This window comes from Acomys minous (genome assembly GCF_964271855.1).
Source record: "Acomys minous genome assembly, chromosome: 2".
NCBI lineage: Eukaryota > Metazoa > Chordata > Mammalia > Rodentia > Muridae > Acomys > Acomys minous.
The window spans coordinates 18,282,142-18,303,088 of record NC_140484.1 but is presented as its reverse complement, the minus strand read 5'-3'; the positions used below and the strand labels follow the sequence as shown (position 1 = coordinate 18,303,088).

General features: G+C 40.3%; 1 protein-coding gene across 5 annotated transcripts in view; it reads left to right on the top strand.

Moving 5' to 3' along the window:
• R3HCC1L (R3H domain and coiled-coil containing 1 like) overlaps positions 1-20,379 on the top strand; it is a 74,348-nt gene extending 53,969 nt beyond the window's left edge. For all 5 annotated transcript variants that reach the window (XM_084772547.1, XM_084772551.1, XM_084772549.1 and 2 more), the window contains 5 exons: positions 4,978-5,153; positions 10,909-10,979; positions 11,793-11,888; positions 12,363-12,503; positions 19,622-20,379. In XM_084772547.1, coding sequence (XP_084628673.1) covers positions 4,978-5,153; positions 10,909-10,979; positions 11,793-11,888; positions 12,363-12,503; positions 19,622-19,689 — 552 coding nt within the window. In that variant the 3' untranslated portion in view covers positions 19,690-20,379. The remainder of the gene's footprint in view (positions 1-4,977; positions 5,154-10,908; positions 10,980-11,792; positions 11,889-12,362; positions 12,504-19,621) is intronic.
• Positions 20,380-20,947: the final 568 nt, after the last annotated feature.

Genomic DNA, 20,947 nt, shown 5'->3' with positions numbered 1-20,947 from the left:
TTCAGCTTTTAAAGATGCTTATTATTGCACTGGGCCCACCAAGATAATCTTAACTGTTTTAAGGTAGCTGATTTGCACATTTGTGTTTCCTACTTTAATTCATATGCCGTGTGGTATTTTTTCCAGGTTTCAGGAATCAGGGTGTGAACATTTCAAGAGGTTGCTTTATTGTAGGCAATGTTTTTCTTTTTGGAAATCTGTAGCCTATTAAGATATAGAAGTGCAAAGAAATCCTTAGCTCTGTTATTTTTCCAGCTTTGCCATTGATAGTTTCCTTCCTCACACCTACAACAGCTTGTATCCATAAATCCTTAATCAGAAAGTGTTACTCTGAACACTGATGCAGGCGTTGCTTCTGGTTCCATTTACTGTAAGGCCGTTTTACTGTGATATTGGATGAAAGGCTAGATTAGCAGCCAGGTGACTGGAATTATGATTCAGACTTTTGTCAGTAACCTGATTTGTAACCATAGGGATATCCTTTTAGTCTCTCGATGACATAATTCTCTGCCTGCACATAGAATCCGGGATAATAATAGCAGGCATCTGACAGAGATGTAGATAAGTCTCCCAAAATGATGTAGCATATTTTAATTTTTTTAGCTATAGAGAATAAATCAAATCTTTGTGTTTTCCTTTTGTATCTTAAATAATGAAGAATTGTATCTTAAACAATGAAGAGCCTGTAGATTTTTTTTTTTACTTCCCATCATTCTTTTTTTTTTTTTTTTTAATCCGTAAATAGAGTTGGATGATTATGTCACAATAAGTCAAGCTATATTGTGTAGGCCTGGCCAGACTACTAGGGCAGTTTGAATCTTCAAGCCATACTTTGATGAAGTTGACTTATTGAGTAGTTTGTGGACGCAAGTTAAACGAAAGACTACTGTGGCTTGTTTCACCTGCTTTCTAAGCAGGAAGACAAGACCACTGATAAAAGTCAGCATGTTTGCAGTTGGTTACTCAACAGGTAAAGGCACTAGTTGTGTAAGCATGGCAGCCTGACCTAAGTTGGATCCACAGAACACATGTAAAGGTCAAAGGAGAGGATAGACTTCACGAAGGTGTCCTCTGACTTCTTCCCCATATGTGCTGTGGAACATACAGGCTAGACACACATCACATATACACATGATAGTATATGTTCTGAGTCATTTGCAAATTTTCCTTTGGCCTGCTATAGATGCATCAAAATGGATCAAATTATATAAACTTCTCATCTGTTTGCTTTTTTTTATCAAATATTTCTTACCTATAAAAACATGAGTCTTATACTATAAATATTTCATATTGACTCAAGGAAATATTGCCCCAGAACCTGTTATGCCTCTGGAGTCTGGGGATTAAAAGCATGTGCCACTATACCTGGCAGTAAGGTTGACTCTTCTACCAGTCATGCTGGAAAAATAAAAACGAGCAGGTATAGTGTGTGTGTGTGTGTGTGTGTGTGTGTGTGTGTGTGTGTGTGTGTGTGTATCCAAAACACCATTTCAGTATGTGGCCAGTGTAAGAAATCATGAGTAAGATATTTACATTCTGTTTTTGTAGTAAATCTTTGAAACTTGATCCTTACTGTATACTTAAAGCTCATCTTACATGAACTAGCCATATTTCAAGTACTCTGTAGCCTCATGTGACATGCAGCTGCTATATTATACAGTCTAAGTCTGCTCAGAGATGCCTATCGAGTCAGTGTGTCTGTTCCCTCTGTCTCATAGCTTCCCCTTGAGCTCTGAGCTGCTGGTCTCACCAGCTCCCTCTGTTAGGGGCCCTCCCTACCTTCACAGTCTCTCTCGGCATCTGTGTGAAGGGAAAAACTCATCGTGGTTTGGAACTATAGATTTCCTATCTGTTGGTCATCAAGCATTGAATAAGAATTATGGGCCTTATTAGTTGCTTGTCTTGACGTTGTGCTGCAGTGACATACTCTTGATAAAAGAAATTTAAAGAAGGATTTTAGTGCACAGTTCCAGGTTGCCGTCCACTTTAGTGGGAAGTCACCTGGTCACATTGCATCTGCAGCCTGGAAGGAGGGAAGGATGAGTTCCCTGCGCACCCCCGCCTCCTCTCTGTGCAGTCAGGGTCTGCCCACATTCTGCATGGCTCTTCTCACCTCACTTACCATAATGTATGCACTTTTTCACAGGTGTGCCCACAACCTTGTCGCCTAGTTGACCTTAGTTTCTTTCATTTTGAAAATCAGTATTAACCATTACATGAGGTTTTGTTATTTATTAACACTGTTTTTAATCAGTTTCAGGAGCCAGAGTACTCAATAATTGAGGTGTAAGTGTACGAATTCAATTTTACCCACTAGGATGGAACAAAGAATTTTAGTCAATTTTTCTTGCCAGACTATTCTGCCTTTTTCTTGATAATCAGTTCAAAGGATTTCTATTTCCAAAGATATTTTATAGTCTGCATTTAACTTCTCACAATGCTTTATTTAATCCTAATTTGTAAATGTACAAATACACAGTTCTTTGTTTTGTTTAGCTTTTGCAAAGTGAATAAAAATGTCAATGCCAGCAATCAAAAAATAAAATGAAGAAAGCAATTATATTACAGTAGCATCAAAAAGAAAATATTTAGGAAGAAGTTTAACAAAAGAAGTATCAAACTTGTACTCTAAAACTCAAAATGAAGCCATTGAGACAGGCAGCAGGCCAGGTAACCTTAGTTTGTTCCCAGGGCCTTTGTGGTGAAAGAAGGGAGCTGGTTATTGTTAGGTAGTCATCTCTCCTCACAAACCTTCATATGTACGTGTACACACAAAATAAGTAAGTATGTGTTGCTGTTAGTTTAATGGTAGGCCTAATAAATGTTTATTATGAGGCTTACAGTTATTACAGAGGTGTAATATCTAATCTACTATTATAATAAAAAAAGATACAGACACCTGTTGTATTTTAGAATAAGCCGTATTTTACCTGTGGCTGGGCAGATACCAACCCCCACACTACTTTCCAATGTCTCTCAATCTGCACCCCACATCATCTACTGCTAATAATGTCTATTTGGGTTACCCCCTACCCATAGTCCCTAAGTGCTCGCTAAGGATGCTCATCTGGCGATTCTCCTCCTCCTCCTCTGGAACCCAACTGCTTCTCTTTCCCAAGATCCTCTCTGTCCCAAAAGCCCTCGAACCTTCACCATGCCTACCTTCCTCCAGCCCTGCCCAGGTATCAGCTTTCTTTATTAGTCAAACAGGGAGGCAAGGTTAAATAGCAATATTTGGGGTACGTGGCAGTCTGCAGTAAGAATCTTGGGGTGGGGTTGTACAAGCAATTAACAAATACAAAGCACCAACACATATGTAATACATGCAAAATGTTGAACAGATGTTGAAATCTGTTGGAAAACAGTATTAAGATAACTTCCAAACCAGTGAAGACCCAGAGCCTATTTTTGTAGGAATTAACAAGCTGATCCTCAAATTCATAATGAGAATACAAGGGCCCCACATAACGGAAGTCATTTTGTAGTCCTCAAGCTTGCTGATTGCAGGTTCTGCTGATGAGTGTGCCTCTGGCATAAGGCTTGGGTTCTAAATCATGGCAGCATTCTGGGGTCTGTGTAAGTTTCACTACCTAATATCTTCTTGCCTACTTGTGACCACTTCTTGTCATGGACTGCATGCAGAAAGGAAAGCTCTCGATGTCCCTACGGATTGGAGACCCCTTGGTTGTCTGACAAGCTTAGATTTCTTGTACACCCAGGAAAAACTCTGACTTTGTGGCTCAGTTGGCCTTTCCTCTTGGTGCAATTGCAGGAACAGTGTCTTACACAGATTGGATCTAACCTGTAAAAGTGGGCTCCTTTTTAAATGTTTGCATGCCAGGCAGTATGCCAGGCATCTACCACTTCTCATTTACCGTCTTACGTCTGTCTGTGAGGTGGAGGCATTGTTATTACTCCCATGCATGTGAAACAGGAATTAGTGGAGAAAATCAACTAGAGGCGCAAGAATAATGTCTAAATACCTTCTCTTTCCCCAGTTATTGGATTAAATCTGTTTTGTACTTCTCCAAAGAGAAGAGATGTATCTTTGGCATTATAAATTCTCTCCCCTTCCTTCCTTTTGATGATGATGACAGTGACCGTGAAGAAAATACACCGTAACGGAGGGAGCGCTTGAAGGGGCCGAGTTGCGCTTTTGATCACTGGTCCCTCCAAGGCCTGGTGACCCTACGATGCCATGGCTTTGCCTCTTCCCTTTTCTTGTTGCTTCCAGTGTGGGCAGTTAATAGCTTTAAGGGGTTTTTGAGTTTTCTTTTGAATGAGATAGCAGTTCCTTACTATTAATTCCTTCATGGCTCTTATACTGGGGACTTTGAATGTAACTGATTATACTACTTATATTTGTCATAATAAATTCCTTTGCAAGCTTTCTCCTTACCTTTTATTATACAATCAAAGGTGAACTAAAAGTTTTTCACTCTTAACTCTTTATTTTGTTTTTGTTCACTTCCAGAAAGGAAATTATGGGTGGGCCGGTTTAATGAGTTAAAACAAGTGCTAATTCATCTCTGCAGTTGATGTCTGAAATTCCATTTCCAGGATGTGCCAATTGTAACTCATATTAATCCATCCATCCTTCCTCCCTCCCTCCAGCCATCAGCTGTGCACCACACCCAGGGCCTTACATATGCAGGACAATTGCTGTGTCACTGAGCTCGATCTACACCTTGCTGATAAATCTATTTTCTCACATGATAATTGATAGATACAAGTTAAGTTTTATGCCTTACTTATTTCCTGAGATTTTAACACCTTTTCCCACATTCCATGTGTATGATTATAAAGTAGATGGACCTGGCCATTATTTTGTCCACAAACACGGCTAATACAGAGATGATGCCAGAAGTTAAGGAACAGGAACATAGAGACGGGAGCAGGATTGTTTATACATGGAAGGGTATTCTGACGCCTTGATTTCCCATTAGCAGGCACTTTACTGTGTTGCTTTCTTCCTAGTTATCAGGGAACATGAAGAACAGGAAAAGCATCCAGGAGCCTAGATTTGATTATTACAGCCATGAACTTCCCGATATTGATCTCAGTGAATGTGAATTCCCACATGTCATTGAAATTTATGACTTTCCTCAAGAATTTCGTACAGAAGACCTTTTGCGGATTTTCTGCAGTTACCAGTAAGTATTTGCAAGTGGTTCCAAATGTTAGATAAGGTAAGAGAAAGTCATCTTGGTACTTAAAAACAAAACATGTTTTAAATTTTTTTTTCAGTCATTTGTCTTAGCATCGGGTTTACCATGTTGTTCAGATCCATTGGAAAGTCTATGTATATCAGACTGATGTTCAGTTTCTTAGAAGGGCCAGGTAGCCTTTGTAGACCCAGTCGTAACATTTACCAAGACCATTGTTGGTGATGACTCCTAAGTCTGTGTTGGTGGTACATGTAGTCTGTTTATATTTATTGTAATTATTGATGCATTTGAACTTCTACCCAAGTGTTTGTTTTTATATGTGCCTGTCATCGCTCCTGGGCATACTTTCCTATCTTTTTCCTCCTTTTTCTAGACTTACAAATTGACTTTTTTCACATTTCTTTTTTTTTTTCCCTGAAACAGGGTTTCTATGTGTAGCCTTGGATATTCTGGACATACTTTGTAGACTAGGCTGGCCTTGAACTCACAGAAATCTGCCTGCCTCTGCCACACGAAGTGCTGGGATTACAGTCTTGTGCCACTGTGCCCAGCTCTTTTTTTTTTTTTTTTAATGTAATCTGCTTCTATTCTTTGACAGTTACTCTAGAAACTATAAAAATATGTGCTTAAACTATTAGTAGCTAAAACTATTTTATTTTTGCCTCTTTCTGCATACTGCAAGATCTTTTTAATTTCATCTTTTACCTTGTACCCAACTTACATGCTGTCATGGCATGTTTGGTTCATATGCTTCCTGAATGAGATATATTCGTTATCATTTAACTTAGTAATGGTTTGCTGGTAGCAATAACTTATTATCAGTTTCACGCTTGTTACAATTACTTTTTACTATACCGAGGATTAGTTCTGGTTTTATGTATGCTAGATAATGTCCTACCACTGAACTACATCCCACTCTAGATTGGTGGTTAGTTTTCTCAGAAACATGAAAATACTCTAATGCTTGTGGCTTTCTCTTTGGGTGAGAAGTTAGCTGACACTCTACATGTCACTTTTGATTGTAATCTTTTTCTCTCTGGATGCTCTTGAATGTTTTTCTTTGATTTTGATATTGATAATTTTCACTGTAATGTGGACTTTGTAGATTTTTTTTCAAATTCCTACTGATTGAGATAATGTAGGCTTATTAAATCAGTGGTTTATTTTTTTATGATTTTTTAAAAAAAGGTTTTAGACATTTTCTCTTCAGTGTTGCCTCTGATCCAGTCTCTCTTCACCTCCACGATACAGATTGGGTGGGTATTAGATTCTCTCTTTTAATTTGGTAACTTCTCTTCTGTATATCCCATCTCTTTTTCCGAGACATTCTGAATAATTTTTCCAATTTTTGGTTTCTAGTTTACTTTATCTATTCTAAGCTCTGCTTAATTGTTGTTAACTGTTTCTATTGTATTTCAAAAGTTTGTATTGTGGTGTCTTGACTTTTTCAAAAAAAGTTCAAAATCTGCTTGGTCTTTTTTTTTTTAACAGCTTTTTTTCCCTTCCATATATCTTCAGATTGGAATATTTTTTTCTATTTCTTAAGTACATTGAGCATAGCTCTTCTGTAGTGTCTGGTAGCTCTGTTATCTGAAGCCAGTTTCATTGTAGTTTGCTTCTGGTCACTTGTTTATGTCAGTACTTGCTCACAGTGTCTTCCTATTTGGACAGTTTAGTTATATTTTTACTGAGTTGATCTTAGGGTTATATTTATGGGCATTAAGGCCAGTGAAAAAAAGAGGGACTTTTCTTAAAACCTCTATGCATTTTCCTGTGCCGTGTGGCAAGGATGCTAGCCATTTAGGAATTTTCAGATTAAATTACTGATTTGAAGTTTGTTTTAGAAAAAGTCAAATGGAGTGATTCTTTTCATTGTTAAATGTCATGACTGTTTTATTTTGACACATATAAATGTCTGTTTACTTGTGCCAGTCTCTTAATGTGGTACTCAGTTGCCCCACTCTTTTTAGTTATTGGTGTGTTGATTAGACAGTTCTTGTAAGTCACCCTCATACTACCTTATAAACACACACACACACACACACACACACACACACACACACACACTTACTTTTTTTCCCCCAAGACAACCTGTCTTCTCTGTGTAGCCTTGGCCATCCTGGACTTCCTTTGTAGACCAGGCTGGCCTGGAACTCACAGAGATCCTCCTGCCTCTGCCTCCTCGAGTGCTGGGATTACAGGCATTTACCATCACACCCAGCTCTCATCTATAATTTATAGCTTCAGATCTTTAAAGAAAGACAAGAAATTTTAACATACATGCTTCAGTGTTTCTGAGTGAATAGTTCTATGGGCTGTTTTTTATTGTTGCAATCTGTTCTTAAAGTAACCTTTCTTTAGTCGCCAAAATCATTCCACTCATTTTTAAAATGTTTTGCTAGTGTTTATTTGTTCTGTTTTGACAGGGTTGCATGTAACCCCCGCTGTCCCCCTGGTCACCCTTTAGAGTACTAGGATTGTAAGCATGCTCCTGGCTCCTCAGTTTATAGACACAGCAGTTCTCCTTTGTGCTCGTGCTTCACTCAGTGTGTATTGTGAACTGTAGGAAAGAGTTACGTCTGTTTCAAGTGTCTAACTGTGCTGTGTATGTAGCGGGTATATGTTAGGAGAAGATAAAGGAATCACAAGTATGCAGACTATTTATAACTTCCAATAAAAAATAGACTTGGGAACAGAAAGATAATCCAGAAAGTTATTAAGAAAAAGATGTTTAAGGTCTAGAAGAAAGCCAGCATCAAGAAGGATACTTCACTATTTCAGTCCTACTATTAAAAATGAATCAAATCTATTTGTAGCTACAGATTTAAACTTAATATTCAGTTTATTTATATCCCAGGTGCCAAGATTATACATGCGCTGTGCCATATCCCAGCTTTCCACTGAGTTTGTAGACTGCTTCAGAGCATAGCTTCTAATTCTGCTGTAAAGGAGCAGAGAATACATAGCTCAGGTAGCTACGCTGTCTCTCTAGGACAGCCAGAGGCAGATGTAAATGAATGGATGTGTTTGAGAAAATACAACTTTATTTATAAAAATGGTTGGCTTTTGTTTTAAGACAGGATTTAGGTAGCCCAGGCTGTCTTTGAACTCCTGACCCTCCGCTTCAGCCTTCAGAAGTGCTAGGGTTTATTAGCACATCTGGTCTGTGTCTTATTCTCAAGGCAAAAAAAAAAAAAAAAGAAAAAGAAAAAGAAAGAAAGAAAGAGAAAAGAAAATAAAATCAATTAATTTATTAATTATTTATTTATGGTTTTTAGAGACAGAGTTTCTCTGTGTAGCCCTGGGTGTCATGGAACTCACTCTGTAGACCAGGCTGTGCTCGAACTCACAGAGATCCACCTGCCTCTACCTCCTGAGTGATGGGATTAAAGGCACGTGCCACCACTGCCAAGTGAAAGATTTTAAGTAAAGTACTAGAACAGATGAAATTAACTAACAGTTCTATACTTGTTTTATCAAGTAAACTCAATTGGGGGACAACAACTGAAAGAAAGCAGGGGTGAATGGTTTCTGGAAGGCATTTATTCTATGCTGTAACACTTACTGTAAATGTGTAGTCCTTAACTCAGTTTTGTTAAGACCCAGTGTCAGGTGCTCTTCAGTGCTAATAGATCTTTAAGAGTAGTCAATAAAATTAATCTCAAATTTGAGCTACCTTAGATTATCATTAGTAAAATTGACTGTCATTAATAAAATGAGGATTATTTTGTCCATGTCCAGAATTTCCTCAAGAATTATCAGGGTTTATTGCTGTTTTTGTTTCTGAGACAGTTTCTTGCTATGCAGCCCAGCTAGCCTTGAACTCAGACTCTTGCCATCTTCTCCCCAGCACTGGGTTGTGTATAGGCACTCACCACCACACCAGCTTAAGGAGCACTTCATTCTTTTGAGTCATTTGCTTCTCTTTGCTTTGTCTCTTCCTAATCGTATCTGTGAGAGGGTTTTCTATAAACGCCAAAGCCGTTCTCAAAAGGCTTTGAAAGGACTGTGAAGTCTCAACGGGCTAAGGCAAGGTCTTTCTGCAGCTGAGGCTCTGACTATTAACTTAAAGCCTTGACTTCTGTGGTCATTTTATAGTGTGGTCCAGCGTAAGAACTTATCTAACAATCCTCCAAGTTTTCTCTATTACTTTTTCTGTCAAGGAAATTGTTTAAAAAGGAAAGATATTTTTAGTATTTTTCTTTTAAGTGATTTATAAATTTTAAAAGTCATAATGTAGAAGTGTATAATACTAAGACAGATACCAGAGTCAACTTTGTTTCACCACCATCTTCATCAGTATTAATCTCCCCGGTGAATATTGCTATTAATAATAAAAAAATAAGCCAGTCGGTGGTGGCGCACGCCTTTAATCCTAGCACTCGGGAGGAGAGGCAGGCAGATCGCTGTGAGTTCGAGGCCAGCCTGGTCTACAAGGCGAGTCTAGGACAGCCAAGGCTACACAGAGAAACCCTGTCTCGAAAAACAAACAAACAAAAAACAAAAAATAATAACAATAAATAATGAGCACTGCTCATTTAAAACTTGGCCTGTGAGTGCTCATTATCATGTTCTTGGCGTGGGCAGTCTCATTTCTGTGTTCCTCCCCCAGTGGGCACTGCTAGACAGGCTGCCAGGAGAGAGGTGCCAACAGGCTTACCCAGTTGTGCGCCTGTGAACTACAGCGCCCCCCAGCTAGATATGCCCCTGGGTGCAATAGAAGTACACGTGCATTGGGGGAGTGGTGGCAACCACTAGCTGTCTGATCAGATTTGAAGTCTGCATAACTGGGGGAGCTCATGCCTGGTACAGTAAATCTGCCTGAGAGCTGGAGAGGTTGTAACCCTTAGGGGAGGACCTACTCCTGTCATTTTGCTAAATTGATATAGCATCTACCCACCTTCTAAATAACTAGAGTTAGAGGGTAAAGATGGGTTAATTACAATAAAATCTATTCATGTATTAAGAGAATTTAAAAAAATACATAGGGAAGCCAGGCATGATGACACACCCCTTTAATCCCAGCACTTGGGGAGGCAGCAAGGCCAGCCTGGTCTAAAAACAAACAAAAAACATAGAGGTTTTGTCATTCTTTGTGCTCTCTGTGTTGCTCTGTTCTAACTAGAAAGGTATTTTTTCTAATATTAAATGTTCATTGTTATGATTCTTTCTAATCTTTTTTTTTAACTGTGATTTCTTTGTTCTTGAATTTTTTCTGGCTAGCTATGGTTATTTCTCCCCCCACGCCCCCCCCACACCTTATTTTCCTTCTACAATAGGAAACACTAATAAGCATTTATGAGTATAGTTGTATTTTTCATTATTTGACTTAATTTTTTTTAACACGTTGGGTTACATCTCTAGCCATGTAGAACCCCCTCCACACACACAGTTTACACTCGCGACAAGTCCAGGTGAGCCTCCCTGGCTTCCTGCGTTCCGCATCTCCGTTCATCCCTTCTTATTTGCTGCTCAAAGGACATCCCTGAAAGTAGTTCCTTAAATACTGTAGTTCTCCAGTAGATTTGTGAGGATTAACTAGTTGGCATCTATAAAACGTTCCCAGTTAATTCTTTATGATGGTATTATTGCTTTTAAATTTGAGTGGCTTCCATGTGCCAAGCTGTTTTTATGTCACTATACCCATTCCTCTATCTTATGAAATGCTTTGTAGAATGATTTTAAAGACATTTCATAAAATAAACTTTAAGAATGTAAAAGTTGTTTTCTTTTGTTACAGAAAGAAAGGATTTGCTATTAAGTGGGTGGATGACACACATGCCCTGGGCGTTTTCTCCAGCCCAATCACAGGTATCTGTCCAGTGACTTGGGAAGCCCAGGTCCTTCTTCCTGTTTATTTTCTCCTGCTACTTGTTCTTACTTCCCACTGTTCCAGCCAATTGAAACTGCTCAGCCAGTATCTGTCGTAGAATAAACACTGGCTTTTTGGGCATATGGCTTGGTGCCCACATGTTCTCTCCTCTTCTCTTTAATCAGCATTTGGTAGTTGGAAAGGTAAGTAGTACTTCCGCTCAGGCCTTTTGCACACATAAATGTCAGGCATGATAAAGACCACAGTGAGAATAAATATTTATATTTTTTCCTTCAGACAAATGAATTTGAAATAGTGTATCCAATGAGATTACTGTAAGAGTTACTCTCTGAATATATGGTTGGTCTTGTGCACACATGCGTACTGTGGGCTCATTATAGAGCTTATGCAGAGGAATCCAGCAGTCGGAGGTGCTGGATTGCGAGGTCTGTCTGGACCATCTCTAGATCATGAATTTGCATGAGCCAGATAAAATGTTTTTGCTTCGAGGAGCAAAAATCTTTGTCTTTACCCAACTAGGTTATTATAGCAAGAAAGCAGCCACAGTGTGTGGTTGAGCATGGCTGTGTTTCATGAAGTTGTTACAGAAACAGAAAGCCCATTGGCTGGGTGCAGTCCTGTCCTAAAGTCAGCATCACTCTACTCCCTGTTTACATATTTTCTGTATTTTATGATGTTTTTCCTTTCCTTGAAAACCAACAAACATAACTTTTAGGAATAAACGGTTTATAAGAAATAGTCCTAAATTTTCTTCTGCATCACTTTGCTTTTTCATCTGTTCTTCCATGCAGCTCGAGATGCTCTGGGTACTAAACATACCATGGTGAAGATCCGGCCCTTGTCGCAGGCCACAAGAGCAGCCAAGGCCAAAGCTAGAGCGTATGCTGGTGAGCCTACCACCTCTCTTCCTGTGTTCCTTATCAATGCTGAAGGTATTGTTGGCTCCAGGGTTTCCCACAGGCCAGAGCTGTACAGACATCATGTTCTTTATGTCAGTACTTCTACTGATGTTTTTAGGGACAAAAAGAAAACAGCCATGTTTGAAGTGTGCCCTTTGAGCAGCTGCTCGAGGTGGCTAAAGGGAAGCAGTACAGTAGCCAGATTCTGATTGCATCACTACCTAGTTTCCCTGTTTCAGTTGTTGATAGAGATGCTGTACGAAATTGTGTTAATGCAGCTAACACGGCCAGTGTTGTTTGCGTTTTGCTATATAATTTCCGTGCACCATCATCTATCAGTGCTGTATTAATTACTGCTGATACAGCCCTGGTTGGTCTGTTTTGTATGTTAATTACTGACTTAAATCACTTGGAGCTGTAGTGGTTTCTCTTCCTTACTGTTTCTTTCTCCTTTTTTCGCAGAGTTTCTCCAGCCAGCAAAGGAGCGGCCTGAGACTTCAGCAGCCTTAGCCAGGAGGTTAGTCATCAGTGCCCTTGGGGTTCGAAGCAAACAGAGCAAAACCGAACGGGAAGCAGAGCTCAAGAAACTACAGGAGGCCCGAGGTGAGTGTTCCCTGGTTCACTGTGTTGAAAAAGAAAAGGAAAAGAATGAAGACCATTCCATCTTGTCACTTCCATCTTCATGAAGGCCCTCAAATGTGTAGCAGTTGTTTTCAGGCCTTACATTGAGGATTTGTCTCCTGCTCACATACCAAGGCGTCTAATTAACTTACTGTTACTAAGAGATAGGCTCCAGCTTCTCAGCTCCTTCATGGCTTTTCTACAGTTTGTTCCAAACTTAAAAAAAAAAAAAAGACTTCAGTCTCTCAGAGCTTGTTTACTGTGCTTTTTCTGCGCCCATGACTGCTGTGACAGTGCCATGGTGCAGTCAAATGGCTTAGATCTTTGGTTAGAAAGCAGGTTAAGGAGGAGCGAGCAACTGATGCTGGTGAGGGATTTTTGTCTTCTTAGGACAGTTTGGGTAGAGTAGATTTACCTGTCTTCTGATTACTTTCTAACACCCACGAGCTCTCAGAAAATATTTCCACAGATCGGTAAGCAGGGCTTTTCTTTCTTAGAGTTTAGAGTTAGGCTTAAAATATATCTTCTCTTTATAGGCTGTTGAATTCTAGATAAAGACTTGGACTTAAGCTTGACACAGAAGTATTTTTTTAAACAACCTTCAAGCTTTAGACAGGCTCTTTGTCTTTACCCAAGATCTACAAAATCAGTGAAAACAATTCTGAAAATTCCACTTACCAAAAAGTGACTTCATTTTTTCCTTAAACCAATTGGAGTTTCAAACTCCTTGTTTATTGCAAGTCTAAGAAGGCCATTAATACTTCCTGTCCACTATGCTTTGGTGATAGCAGGCAGCTTTCGGACTCTCAGCTGCACAGGCCAGATAACCAGTGAGTGAGAGCATCATGGCAGGTGTTACAGTTTCAGAATTAAACCCAACTAATTTACCTTAATGGTTATAATGAGGCAATTTTTTTTCCTAATGCATTGTTCATTCAAAGGTTTCTTATAGAGTATAGAGGAGGAATAGGATTGCTCTTGCTTTTATAGATGGTAAATAACAGAACTGGATTAAAGAGGAAAGTGCACCATGGCTAATCGTTTGTATTGGTTATCTCTGAAGAAAATGACTCTTGGGTGGTAACTACAGTTATCTCAGAGGGCAAATAAAGGGACGTGGAGATGTAGCTCAGTTGTAAGGCATTTGCTTAGCATGCTCCAAGATGCTCAGTTCAGTGCCAGCACTGAGCAAAAGGAAACAGGAAAGGATGAGTAGAGGATAATGGCAGTGGTGTCTGATGACTCCTTCCGCTGTGTGCAATGCCTTCCCAGTAAGTGCACCACCACCTGTGTCTACAAATACTGCAGCTCTCGCTTTGCTCAGATAACATCGTGTGAGTGTCTCTGGTTCTCGACAGGCACACCAGCATGCTGTTTCTCTTGTCGCATCTGTTTTAAATGCTCTGCTATCCGAAGGACATTTCTGCTGTGCAGTTTAAAACTGAGACTGTTAGCGGAGTGAGCACCCTATTGCTTTTATTTGTTTTTGAAACAGTTTTACTCTGTAGTCTTGGCTGGCCTAGAGTTTACTATGTAGCCTGGGCTGCCTTTGAACTTATGGCAATCCTACATTAGATTTGGGGTGCTGTGATTATAGATGTGAGCATCTCTGTTGCTTTTTACAATGAACCTCTGTTTGTTTGTTTGTCTGTCTGTCTGATGTAGTGCTCTCACTGTGCTGCCTGTGCCGAACTTTAACTTCTTTAACTTATGATCAGCCTGCCTGATCAGCGTCTCAGCCCCCGTAGTAACTAGAACTCAAGAAGGCTTTGGTCGTAATTAGAGACCAATGGGATGGCTTCTTTCTGTGTATTAACGTGTACTCCTCTACTGTTCTACAGCAGGGCTCATCTGTAGAGATGGGGAACTCTCTTTGTAGTATTGAACATTCTCATGGAGTTGTACGGAGCCCAGGCTCCTCACTTTGTGTGTTTGTTCCTCTCCGTGGTGACTGTACGCACTAAGCAAAGCACAAAACAGGGATTACTCTGATATTTTAAGCAATTATTTTTCCTTTCCCTTCACTCTCCCACTGTTCTCACTCTCCTTTTTTCCTGTGTGGTATTGAGAGTGGACACAGGGCCAGTCAAGGCAGGCACTCTGATACCGAACCATACCCCAGCTTCTGTCATTTTATTTCTGAAGACTTTTAGTATAAGAAATGAATAAAAGGGTTTCGTTGAGGAAAGGGACTTTCAAGTAGTCATTTTGGTAGCACTGTCTTCATGCTTCTGATGCAAGATACTGTCTTCAGTTTAGAGATGGCCCCGTGAGGTTAAGTGTCAGTCAGTCCTAGGTTACCCACCTAGTAGAATGAGAGAAGGATTTGAATGTAGGCGTCTCTTACTGAAACTCATACATTTTTCTACTTCCACTCAGGGAAAAATATTACTTTTGTAAATAAATGTTAGAAATCTCCAGAGAATGCACTCCAGTAGCCTTCTTTTTAGTTTTAGGTAGTGACAGCTTTAACCGACAGAAACATTTTCTTTTGTCTGATTTAAATCTGTGTGGTAGTTAAACCTGTTTTCCTTCCTTTTTTCCTGAGTGGCAATCCAGAGCACCTGGTAATCTGATAATCATCCTTTACTGGTAGCCTTTTGCTCTAAAGACCAAGGGCAGATCACTAAGGAAATAACGAAATCTGCGCTGTCATAGAGCTGTTGCCATTTAGCTAGCTGTGTGGCTTTAGCAGGTCTTTCACTCTTTTGTCCACTTTCCAACTAAGTGGAAGTAATGCTTGACCTACCTACCCATGGAGAATTTTTTGAGTATAACATAATTTAATGTGTAAAAGTGCTTTACATATTAAAGATACTGTTCTGTGTTATAGTGTGACATGAGTCAGTATTGACAGGAGTATATTATGTATTACCGTTCGTCCATCACATGTAACAGGTGATTAGTCGTGGCATCCTCCCTTGGCAAGTCCTGACATGCCCATTGCCAGTTGATCAGAATTAGCATGGACCAAAATCCATACGCTAATCTAACCCTTCTTTGTTCTGCATGAAGAATTCTATTGACTGCCAGCGTATTGAGGACAAAAAAAGATACATAGCATGTGTTCATTGTCTACATATGGATGGTATTTTCGTCATGAATGTTATGGTACTCTAAACTTGATCTACCCTGCCCCCAAAACAGTTGACCATACCTAATCTTTTGATATTTTCTGAAAGAACTTTTCTATCCTACTTGGACTCTCCTAACCTTTTAATGGAACAGCTTTTACCTAGATTGTCTAAGGGAGACTCACTAACGCTATTTCTGAAAGAGTTGAAGAGAAGGATGTGCCAAGTCATTTAAAGCAAATCATACTGTGCGTTTTCAACCAGTGACTCATGCTGAGTGATGAAGCCACGTAAGCAATGGACTCAACACAGGAATATCTGTAAAGTTTGTCCATGTTCGCTATTCCAAATTTTTGATTGCTGATTAAAATTAGAAATGCATGCTGTTGCTTCTCAGAATAAGCTGTTCTCTCCTCTTCAAGTCTGCCATAATTTCATTTCATAACTTAATTTCACTTCATGCTTAGGAGTAGGTGATTAATTGGCTGGTTCTAAAAGGCCAGCATTTGGCTCATAGGCCCAAAGCAAAGGAAGCAAATAATTTGATCATGTAGTTTGACTGATTAAATCACTGTGACCCTGAATCATCTCTGGATGTTACGTGCTCTTTTTTAGTAAAACCTATTTACCCATGGTAGCTACCTCTGGGAAAACTTACACATTCCATTATTTTGCAGTTCTGCATTACTGGCCATAATCAGATTTTCAGGGTATTTCCTTTTTTCCTGTCCTATTATTTGAAGTTCACTTCATTTCTAACCATATTATAAATGTGTGATTTTGTGTGTGTGTGTGTAGGTATAATATTTGCCTAACTTTTTGTTGTTGCTTCTAAATAAGAGACAAAAATGTCAACATTAGGACTAACTGACCACGTCAAGTGTTGCTAAAATAAATAGCACATCGTTTCTTGAGCTTAATACACTGCAAATCATTCTCCAGTTAAATGGGCCCTGATGAGGACTGGGTTGCATTTTTCAAGTACACTGATGAGTGTATAAATACTTGATAAACTTTGTTAAAGCCACGAGGCTGCTTATACAACTTCCTTCTTGATCTACCAAGTCTGTCAAGGAATAAAGGATGGCAATTACATTTGCCCAGGCTTGTCTTTCACAAAGCTTGCTGATTATGACTCTGTAGGTGGCTACAAGTGGATTTTGTGATCATTTTTTAAGTGCCCAAGTAAATTTTGAAAGTCTTTAATTTGCAGCCTTTCTCTTTCCTTCCCTTTTTTGTCAAATAAAGCGTGACCTCAGTGTTCTCTTTTCAGACTTCAGCACCTCTCTTCCCTCAGTGAGAAGCAGCAGCTGAAGGCTCGCTGACTTGAATCACAGCTCGTGCATTGGGCATTTCTGTCCATTTATTTTCATCTGGGAATGGAAGTCTTCAGGGCCAGTTTATGTAAATGTTTCAGATTAATCATTCACTTGTGATGTTCTGTTCTCTCCTGGCTCCTGGCTCTTACAGCTGTGGTGGGCTGTTCGCTCCGTGTGCTATCCTGTTGCTGTGGGGCAGTGCTACCGATAGCTGCTCTCATGACTACATCATCTAGAATCTTCCTATGATAAAGAGACGTGTTTCTTTCAGTTAATCTCTTCACATGCTTTTCCTTTTCTTTTTGATGTTTTCAGATATCAGGATAGTGGAAAGTATGCTACTTACAAACACGGCCTGGGCTCCAGCTTTAGCCGAGTCACTCCCCTGTTCCTGTCTCAGAGGGGATTACCTCAAAGTCCCATTTGACCCACATTCCTCTGTTTCATATGCTTCATGTTTTTACTATTTCCTGTGCTTCTCAATTTATTTTCCTACTGTTACTAGTGTTTTCAAGTGTTACCACCGGAATTTACAGACATATGCACACAAATTAGGGGTTAGAGGGTTTTTGTTGGCAAGCATTTAACACTAGACATATTTCAAGATTGTGAAACTTTCCGGACTTTACAAAGATGGCACAATGTCTATAATATTTATTTTATAATGCCAAAAGCAAACACATTGACACTGATAATTTCTTAAGCAAAGTATGTAACAAGTCACATTAAGTAAGTGATATAGAGACCACACAGCCTCATGTCTGTTTGCTATCAGCAATGAACTTTGACCCAAACTTTAAAATAAAAGCAAAAACTGGTTTCAGAACTGTTTTGATTTTGGACTCATGAATTATAGGTCAGTGATATTTTTCTATTGTTTATGAATAATCTTTCTGATTTGTTTCCTATATTAATAAAAAATTTGAGTTCTAGGAACTCATTTTCCTGATTTGTTTTTTCCTTGGAATTCACAACCAGTTTTTGATTCATTTCATCGAAGACTGCTTTGCATTTAAATCTTGCCTAACTCGTCTCTTTTAAAGACTCAGAACCACACTACATTCTTAGGAAATTGTGACACCCTTGCATAAGTCCGTTATCCTTGGCCTTGCTCAGGGAGAACCTCAGCCAACCCCAGCCTGCCTACTGTGCAGCTGAGTCCTCTGGTGTAGTTTGCAATTTGTTGGTCCTCAGTTTTTGCCTCATGTAACTTTGCTGCTATATTCAGATGATGCCACAAGATGGTGCCCAAATAGCAAGGAATTTCTCTCTCTCTCTCATTTCCAAGTGCCAGTCAACTTCACAGCCAGTGTCCTTCCCCTTAAAGTACAGTCAAGTATACTTAAGAGATTTTGTAAGTGATTTTCTGATTTGGAAGATGGGCTGAAGTAGCAAGTGTTAATTTTAAACTCACCTTGATTTCTGTAATCCACCTGGTTCCTGCCTTGAAGAATCTTTTATAGACGTTGTCAGTCTGGACAAGAACTCTTAAAAAGAAGCATTTAAGGCTTCTGATACGCATTTTCCGGTATTAGGTGAATGGCTGTCGGCCATAAAGTTAGAACTGATACTGTGCACATAGGAGCTCTGTGGGCCACACAGTTGTGTGTGCTGTGTGGGGAGGCACCAGGCATGCAGGTGGTACATAGACATACATGTAGGCAAACTCTTATACGTATAAAAAAGAAAAAAGAAAAGAAACATCCTTAATCCCTATTGAAAAGTTATAAAAAAAAAAAAAAGATCAGTAAACAAGGGATAACGGGCAGTTATTTGGAAGCACCAAACATGCCTCAAAGGTAGACTTAAGTTCTTACTAGCAAGACCATAGCTAGTTCTGCTAGGTTCTGACTTACCAAAATAGTCTTGGTGTTTTCAGATCTTATTATTCAGAAACCATATTGGGGCGGGGGGGGGGGGTCCTGGGAAAATGGCTCATTGTGTCACTGAGCCCAGTAACCTGAGTTCGATCCCCAGGCCCACCTGGTAGGAGAGCACTGACTCCCACAAGCTGTACTCTTACCCATATGTCATTGTGATGTACATGCATACACATGCTATAAAATACTTTTTAGAAACTGAGGAGTGCACTTTACCGTGGGTGTCTCAGTTTGACTTCCTATTGCCATGGTAAACATTGTGACCAAAACCAACTTGGGGAAGGAAGGGTTTATTTCATCCCATAACTCCCAGGTCATAGTTTTTACTGAGGGGACTTGGGGCGAGGCACCTGGAAGCAGGAACTGAAGCAGAAGCCAGGGAAGAAGGCTGCGTACTGACTTGCTCCTCGTGGCTCGCTCAGGGGTGCCACCGCCCACAGTGGCCTGAGCCCTCCTAGATCAATCGCTGATCTTAAAAATGCCCCGCAGACTTGCCTATCAGGCAGTTGACTTGGGCTGGAGCTCAGTGGTACAGCTTGTATTTTAATATGTAGAGCCCTGAGTTTTATTTCCGGCATGACAAAAAAAAGGGGGAAGGGAGAGGGGGGGATAGAAAGGGGGGGAGAGGAGAATCAGGGATAAAAAATGTCTTATGTGTCAATTCTGTAAAGTACTTGGGAAGGTAAAAAGATGTTAACGTCTAGAATCAGGTGAAAGGTCATCAGGAACCACACCTGATTCATGGATAAAATTGGTCTTGTAATTTGATTAAAGGAGGCTGTGTGAAACATGTAATCATATGATTAACATTGGCCTTTTATTTACAGAGAGAAAACGGCTGGAAGCCAAACAACGGGAAGACATCTGGGAAGGCAGAGACCAATCTGCGGTTTGAACATCACTTACTGAGGAATGAATCCATGAATTAGGAAGTGTTTCATATTCTGGAGACGAGAGGATCTTTCCAGCGCTGTGTACATGTAGATGAGCATGTTAAAAGGAAACGTGACCAAGACAAAAGACTGGGGGGTGTGGAGAGAACGAGGAGCCCTCTCCTCACGCCTGCATTCAGAACTGTCCACTGTGGTCAGTGTTAAAAGGAACCATCATGTGGGAAGGAAAATGGAAGAGGGGCTTCTAAGAGTCCTCAGCGTGGACAGGTCATGTTACTGTGGGTCATGCTCCCAGGAAGTCTAAAGCAGAGCAGAGGGTCCCAGCCTGCACTGATAGAGGTTGGAGGCCCACATGGCAGGGTATTCCTTAGTACTCACAAAGTTGAGAAGAGCAGTTTTAGGGACAGCAGCGAGCGGAGGGGTGGGAAGCAGTTCATAGAGACAGAAGTGCCTGATGTTCTTGCCACATACAGAGTCTGCATTGCTGGCACCAGAGCTCTGCAACCAGTGACCCACAGCGCCTTGTGGGTATTTGGACCCCTGAGTTTGTACTAAGCTTGGTGCCTGGTACTGCTCCAGCTGCGCAGCATCCTTCCTCACAATAAGCCAGTCCTAGGGAGCGGAGTGCCAGCTCCAGTTAAGCAGTAATATGTTGTGAGAGGAAGAGATTAAAGACTGTTTTATAGCATAAATTATTCTGGTGTTTATAAATTTCCCCCCACCCAAAACACCCAAAACCTAACAACAACAGGAGAAGAAAAACCTGTAGGTGAGCTCTCTAACCTTCATGTCTCTGATGCTGTGCACAGTTTAAACAGGTGCTACTTTGATCAACCCCCAGTTAGTAGGGTGCTCACCATCTGTTCTGCCCTGTGGTAAACTAACTTAATTGACCATCCTGGCATTTCTGTGGCAGCTTCTCTTGCCTTGACCTTCTTATGCATCTTTCCTCCAACCTCTTGCCTTTTTCCATAGCTGTCAAATGTGACACCCTGCAGGAAATATCTGGCATACAGCATGTTCTTGGTACGATCTTAGCCTGAGCCAGAGGCACTTGGCAGGCAGCACCAGACCATCCAGTCCAGTGATGAGCCGCCAGGTTGAAATAAACACTTCTAGGCAGTGAACAGTTTCCAGAAGGACATGGACAGGTCAGAGCCACCAACTCAGGCCTTTTCTGTCTCACATCTGCCTTCTTAGTGGCTTTGAAAAGTAGTTCGGAGCTGAAGACACGATAGTGCTAGTCTCTAAGGTGCTGAA